Source organism: Physeter macrocephalus, chromosome 2 (assembly GCF_002837175.3).
Source record: "Physeter macrocephalus isolate SW-GA chromosome 2, ASM283717v5, whole genome shotgun sequence".
Taxonomy (NCBI): domain Eukaryota; kingdom Metazoa; phylum Chordata; class Mammalia; order Artiodactyla; family Physeteridae; genus Physeter; species Physeter macrocephalus.
The window spans coordinates 95,113,517-95,121,307 of NC_041215.1; the positions used below are offsets into that span (position 1 = coordinate 95,113,517).

Sequence of the window (7,791 nt, forward strand, 5' to 3'; positions counted from 1 at the left end):
TGAGTAATATTCCATTGTATATATGTGCCACATCTTCTTTATCCATTCGTTTATTTGATTCAGAATAATAGTATAAGCTTTCATCCTATTCTGTGAGTTAATATATTTCACCTATTGATTTTTACTACTGTGAATCAGGATTGTTTGTAACATATATATAATTTTATATAGTAGATGCCTTGTATTGCTTTTCTGTATAGCATGGCAGTGATTCCTATCTGTGTATTTTGACTGTTACCTCCTTGGCAGAATATCACTGCTTTGACTATCTTAGGTATTATCACACATAGGTAATTTAGAGCAGTGCATAGAGAAGGGACTTATAGAACTCATGCAGAGATAAATTTATATGTCAGCCAACTAATTGTGTACTTTAAAACATGTCTTTTTATGATGGGTTGGAAAATACTGCAGTTTCATTCCATGATGAAGGTGAAGATCCTCGTTGGCACTGATGTTTTTCTGCATAATTTGCATTGCTTAATTTTAGAGGGAGGTGTGTTTGTCTTGTTCTTCTAGACAGCCATTTTACACCTTTTCTCCCCCAAATATACTGTCATCATATCAGAGTTTGTGTAGTGCTAGATTCTAAAATAAAAATGCCAAGACTTTGCCCTGTGTTTTAGAAGCAGTTTATAACAGATGTTGCTGTTGCTCTGAGGTTCCTTTTTAAAAAAGTCTTCAAAAGGACTCAGTATCTTAGAAAACAAAGCTAAGGTTATTTTGCTTTTGAGCTAGAATGGAATTCTCTTTACAGGATTGAGCAGAAAGCTTTTTTCCTTTCGTACAAAATCTAACATTCTGTGTTTTAACATGATGATATAGACATCAGTGCATATTTATGGAACGTGTATACCACATGAAGTATGAACTAATTTTAATGACTACTAAATATGTTTGCTGCAGTCTGAAATTAGCATATTTAAACCATTAAAAAATCTAGAATGTTTTAGTTACCTTATTTTCACTTTACTTACTAGCAGCCTGAAAAGGTGATGGCAAAGCAGATGGAGTTCCTTTGCACCCAAGCTGGCTATGACAGACTGCAGCATGCTGAAAGAAGACTGTGTGCAGGACTTTACAGGCAAAGCTCAGAAGAGCACAGCCCTAATGGCTTGACTTCTGATAATGCTGATGGACAAGGTACATCTTTAGAGTGACTCTGTGTACTTCAATGGGAAACAAAAAATTGCTGATTTTTTAAACTTGATATTTTATGGAGATTATTTTATAGGTTCTCTATCAAAATTAATTTTTAAATTGTCCCTTTTTCTAAAAAGGAAAGAATTCTTCCTGCAAATATAACTTGTAGAGTTTTTTTTTAACCTTATTATCCCTAAACAATAGCTGGCACATGTGATTGACATGTATTTTGTAGAGGGTAGATGGGAATGGGAGATGTAAACAGTACAGATCATTTTTCCTGAAGAAGTGGATTCCATGGGAGATGTTTATCGTTTCTTAAAAGATTAAAACTTCGGATTTTTTTAGACTTCATAAACAAATTTGTCTGAAATTTATAACATTTGTTTCCTAAGAGAATGTAGTGACTGCTTCTAAAGTACTATGACAGAGTACAGAGATTTGAAGAGACAGTATAAGAATGGAGAGACTTGTAGAAATTTTGTCTTCTTTCAGGCTTCACATTGGCCTGTAGTCCCTATGAAAATATTTTGTGTGGTGTATACTTTGGAAATTGTTCTCTTAAACTCAAGTGTAGAAAGTTTTGATTCATGAGCATTTTTACCATTTTAAAAATTATTTCATTTTTTTTGTATCCTCATGTGAAGAAAATCCCAAGTCATTGTCATTCACTCATTCAACAAATATTTTTTTAGTATCTCTTATGTGCCAGGCACACTTCTAGGCACTGAAAATGCAGCAGTGAATAAGATAAAGTCCCTGCTCCCTTGGAGCTTGCACTTGAGTGGAGGGAGATGTATAGCATATAGGTATAGAAATAGATCCTCTAGTTTCAAATAGTGATAGTGTTTGAAGAAAAACAATTTTGTAGGACTTTTTTTTATGTATTATTATACTTTTTTCAGAGAGTGGTTACTGTAGTCAAAAAAATAAGATTTCTTTCTAAGTAAGAATACCATCTTAACCAGCATTCTTCAACTATAGAGTAAAACATTACACATCAGCAGATCAGAGTACTGGCAAAGAACGTTCTTCCTTTTTAAAATATTACAGAAACTTTTTAGTGGAAGTCTTGTTTAACTTCTCCAGTCATCCTTGACAGTTAAGACTGGAGTTAAGGGACTTCCCTGGTGGCGCAGTGGTTAAGAATCCGCTTGCCAGTGCAGGGGACACGGGTTCGAGCCCTGGTCCGGGAAGATCCCACATGCCGTGGAGCAACTAAGACCGTGCGCCACAACTGCTGAGCCTGGGCTCTAGAGCCTGCAAGCCACAACTACTGAGGCCCTTGCGCCTGGAGCCCATGCTCTGCAACAGGAAGCCACCACGAAAAGCCCGCACACTGCAATGAAGAGTAGCCCCCGCTCGCCGCAACTAGAGAAAGCCCGCACGCAGCAACGAAGACCCAACACAGCCAAAAATAAATTAATTAGTTAATTTTTTTAAAAAAGACTGGAGTTAAGATGCAAAGGCATTAATGAAAGATTTGATGACTCTAATTTGTGACCCCAGGATAATCCAGTGTAGGGCAACAATTTGCTAAGTATGATGGATTTTGGTTTATGATAGAGTATGATTTGGCATATGAAACCTTTTTTACCATATCTGTTCTAATTATATTTTTTCATGGATTTGCCATAGGTTTTGTTGTTGTTGTTGTTGTTCTAGTAATGGGCAATTGGCTTGAAGCCATCTCTGTCTCTGTAGTATTTGTTGTTATGTGGTTAATGACCTGCCTTGGTAAAATGGTTGCACTAGTAAGAAAATGCCCTACCGAGGTGATGCATTATCTGCCAGAGTTGGAGTGCATACTGGAAATCTCAGTCTTTTGTTTAGTTTGTGATTAGCTCTTCAAAATGTCCTGGCAGAATGGTAAATCTTGAGACTAGCATGAGTTGCCATTTTCCTCCTAAACTATTATTTTAGATATTTCTCCAGCTATTCAAATTCTTCAGTGCCTGTTGACTTTCCTTACTTATTTCCTAAGGAGTGTTCAGGCGATCTGTGAAAACTTAGTTTTAAGAAAAACCATGACGCGTCTTTAATTACTCATATTGCTTTTTTTTCTTTTCATTAGGCGAAAGACCTTTGAACCTCCGAATGCCTAACTTACAGAATAGACAACTCCATCATTTTGTGGTGGATGGGGAGCTAAGTAGACATTACTCCAGTGAGGCGAAGTCCCACTCATCAGGTGAGAATGTGGGATGTGATTAGAGGGAGTAATATTTGAATAAAACATCTTTCCATTCTAATCTCCTAACTTCCACTGTCCCCCTCCTTAAAAAAGGGTCATTACTAATAATGTTACTAGTCCGTTTTCTCCCCTTGGAAGTAATAGATTGCCATATTAATAGCCAGTCTTTTTGAGAACATGATATTCCAAAGGACTGACAGGGAAAAGCTCTTGAAGATTGAGATTATTTTGATTAGCTGTTACATGAATGGTGACTTTATACACAATTCTGAACCAGATAATAAATGGCTGGTTTCAGGTATGTAATTCCCTTTTCCAGCGTTTCATAATATGAAATTGATGGACTATATGTTTGCTGTCCTGCTAAGAAAACCTTGTGTACCAAAATCTAAACTTTTCATGCAGCTGCATTTGGGGGATGATATTTGTATTTCAGGAGTAAACTGAACTCTGTAAAAGGACAAGCTGTTCCTTATTATAGTTTGGTGTTTTCATGTTTTTATCCAAGTAAAGTGAGTTATACAGACTTAAAAGTATCAGACACCAACACCATTTGAAAGAATCTGGTATCATCCAGTCTTTGAGTTAAAGTAACTTTAGGAGTTAATTGAAGTCAGTTGTTTCATCTGTAAAATAGAAATAATTTCTGCCTCATAGAATAGTTATGAGGATTAAACAAGATAGCCTATATGAATTGTCTGGCTGATAGGAACTCAGTAAATGGTAGCTACTATTTTTATTCCTCTTCTTATGCTGAATTTCTGTATAGAGAGGGAAATTCATAAAGTGAACTGCCTAATTTCAGATAAGCTATTAATGTTGGTTACTTTTCTAGAATCCTTTTTAAAGTGTGTGTGTATGTGTGTGTATCCCCCAGTATTAGTAGTTCATGTAAATATTACATTTTATTGTCATTCTGTAGTATTTGTTTGAGGTTGAAATAATTATTCATGTAACTCCAAGGAATGAGTCCTTATGAAAATAGAATCTTCATTCTTTTATCCCTATTTCTCCCACATTAAGGTTTCATGGCTAGAGAAACTTTTAAAAATAGTTCCATGTTTAAACATGGAAGTTGTTTTTCTGCCTCATGTCTTCATTGATAGTAAATATTTTAGACAGTAACTTTGTTGTATACGAGTGACCAGTTTTATTTTATATATTTTATGTATCACTTTGGACCAAGCATTAAATAAAAATCAGTAGGTTCTATATGCTGTGTGCTTTACATACATTTTATGATTTAAGTCTCATATCACCCTGTATAGATACTATCCCCATTTTATAGATGAAGAGACTAAGGCTTAGAGAAGTGTGTAACTTGCCCAGAGATGTATACAGCTAGTAATTGGCAGAAATGGAATATAAATCCAGAATCCAAACTCTTAACCTAACTCTGTAAACATAAAAATATTATATGGAATTGCAGAGTCATGAATAGTTGATACTGCTTGCTTTGGAGTTTGGGGGTTTGTTTATAAGTTTGTTTGAGTTTGTTTTTTTGTGACCATTGATTTAAAGTATCAATACATTTTGTGTTTCTCTTTTTATACAGAGAGCCTGGGGATTTTAAAAGACTACCCTCACTCAGCTTTTATGTTAGAAAAGAAAGTCATCAAAACAGAGCCTGAAGATTCAAGATAGCTATGATTCTCCCACTGTTCTCTGGAGATGGCATCAGATTTAAGGATAATGCTCCATCATAGAAATAAGCCTTAATAACCAATGTTGCCTCATTCAGCACAAACAGATTTCATAGCCAAAGCTTAAGGACTGATACAGTAATCTGTGGAAACCAGGAAGACAAAACTACAGCCACAAAAGAAAATTAAGAGAATGTTACAATCTGTAACAGAAATACTGATCCACATTCCTCTGTAAGTCATTTTATGTGGAAAGGCTTACAAATTAATATTGTAAGCATTAATTATTTAAGAATGTACAATGTATTTGTATAATTTATAGAAGTACAATCTAGATGTTGAGACCTGTTTGGGCCAATAGGTGTGGATACAGTTTATCTTACTTGAAATTACATTGTCTACTTTAAGTGTGTTTTGCGTAAATATTATTGTATGTCAGAGTTTAGAATCTTTGCAGTCATAAAAAAGAAAGTTTAAGTGATGTAGTTATTGGCAAAGTTGCAGTGACTTTGGAAAAATGGAAAGCAAATACTCAATTTAAGTCAGGAAAATGTTGTAGATTTAATATCTGATAAAACTGATTTTGTTTAATAGGAAATGTGTCATTTCTTAGTAGTCAAATGTCATTCTTACTGGCTTAATTAGGCACATAGTTAATAAATACTGGAGTAAGGTCCAAAAAATGAGCTATAGAGTAGAAAAACCTCTCTTACCTAGTTGACCCAGGTTGCATTTTATGATAGCTACTTAAGGTATAACAAAAATAGGAAGCTATTAGTTGGACAGAGAACTATAAACAAGTGGGCAGATGTGTAAAAGCCTTGACTTAAAATTATTATTTCAGGATGTTATATAGATTAAGACATAGTAAGTTAACCCGAAATGTGATAAGGATGGTGACTGTTAACAAAGGCTATAATATATAGTAGAGTAAGTACTGTTTTATAGCTAGAAATTCTTCTCTACGCACCAGAGTCAGAGAAGCTAGATGGCTCTCCCTGGGGAATGTCTTCCCATGCAGACCATCACAAGTTTAGACAATCAGTGCATCCACATTTGCAGGCATATTTCTATGGAGGTTTAGTTGACACATATTATTTATTTTACAATTTCATTTTCGTATACTTTTCAGATTTATGAATGCAGTTTATTCTTAAAACTCAATTTAACTTGAAAATCTGTTTTAATTCTCCCTATTTAATTAATGGGTTGTATGCCTATATATGAGGGTGTGCTTAAATGTTAATAACATACTTGCATACTTACTAGAACTTCACATTGGAATCCATAGTGAAAAACAAATACTACTTCTACCAATTTACATTTTTTCTGTTGGTTTAAGAGAAGATGTTTGACAGCTTTACCTACTTCCTCCAGATTCATGTAAACCCAGATATTGCTGAGAAGAGTGTATTGACTTGGAATATGTGTTTTTTGTGTTGTTTTTGGTTCTGGTCTAGGTCATAACTATGTAAAAAATATTAAGTTATAATCTATTATACTAAAATTCATCAGCCAAATGTTAGATGAAATGTCTGCACTGTAGTCTCTGATCACTGTCACATATATAATTCCTTTTTCATTTTGATTTGTAGAATAGCTTTACAGTAGAAACACCAGTAAACAACTTTTATACTATTAAAAGGCTTTTTTCCCTTCCTAAATGTTTTAATTGTACCATAGTGTTTTGCCCACTGAAGAAGCTTTTTATGGACCTTGCAACTTTGTTGCTAGCTTGAGGTTGATTATTGTGATTGTATTGTTCACTGTGCGTAGAAATAGTATGAATACGATTTACATAGATTGTTCAGTTTTTAATATTAGCCATAGAACTGGTTAGTATCTCAGTAGTTTCATGAAACGTTTCCTGTATTCTAATCTATTTTGAGAAATTCTGTGGGTTTTTTTTAAATTGTGTCTTATGGTTCAAGTTTGTAGATTTTAATAAGCAAAAATTTTTAAAGATGTGGTAATCTTCCAACTAATATTTATCTGTCTTTCATGACCGCACAAACTGCATCTTTAAATCCATAAATAAGTTTCCTTAAGTATGATACTTTTCTGGTCTTTCATGCTTAGTGATAAGGGGGAAGCACAAGAAAAATTTCAGTAGAATACAGTTTTTATTTTGTAAACACTAATGTATTAAACTTGCTATACATTGAAGCAAATAATATATATTTTTATTTGAATTGTATATATGAATTGGATGTTATAACTAGTTGATTTTTTTCATTAGAAAAATGATGTGTTAGAGGTATTTTCACTGAACAAGGTCAATTGGTTACCTCAGTATTACAACCAATATAGTCCAAGGGACCATTTCTCCCCAAGTCTGTTTTGTACTTTATTACGTGAAGTCTGCGTTTCTGTGACTATTAAAGCTGTTGGTGAGGTGGGATGAGTGCAGTTGCTTCCTGTGGCAATAAAGACTTTGTGTGCCCCACGTATCTCTGTTTATAGAGCTTTCTGCATAGCACTCCTCACAGTAGTATTAGCCTACCTGTCTCCCCTGTCTCATTTGGTCTGGGCTTGAGTGTTAGGGGCCAGGGACTTATACCTTAAGACTAAATATTATTGTCAGCTACCTTCATTTTTATAAAGTTATTTGGCAGACAGTTACTCTGGTCTGTCAGAGAGAGTTTGGTTTATTTTGTTCTCACTTAAGAGAATGTTACAAAGACATTTTGAAAACTACCCACCATGTCTAACCAACTAAATTAATAAATAAAAGGGGGAACATTAGGATTTAACATTCATGGTATGCTAATGTTTGCAGTGTTAATGTGATTTGGTCTCAGTATTAAGGCT

At 34.3% G+C, this 7,791-nt stretch overlaps 1 protein-coding gene across 3 annotated transcripts in view; it reads left to right on the forward strand.

The window, feature by feature from the left end:
- Positions 1–7,313, forward strand: part of NAB1 (NGFI-A binding protein 1) — a 42,569-nt gene extending 35,256 nt beyond the window's left edge. For 2 of the 3 annotated variants that reach the window (XM_024115622.3, XM_024115621.3), the window contains exons 6-8: positions 981–1,143; positions 3,218–3,334; positions 4,893–7,313. In XM_024115622.3, the coding sequence (XP_023971390.1) occupies positions 981–1,143; positions 3,218–3,334; positions 4,893–4,981 (369 nt within the window). In that variant the 3' untranslated portion in view covers positions 4,982–7,313. The remainder of the gene's footprint in view (positions 1–980; positions 1,144–3,217; positions 3,335–4,892) is intronic. The other variant, XM_028480219.2, reaches the window with a different exon arrangement.
- The last annotated feature ends 478 nt before the right edge of the window (positions 7,314–7,791 follow it).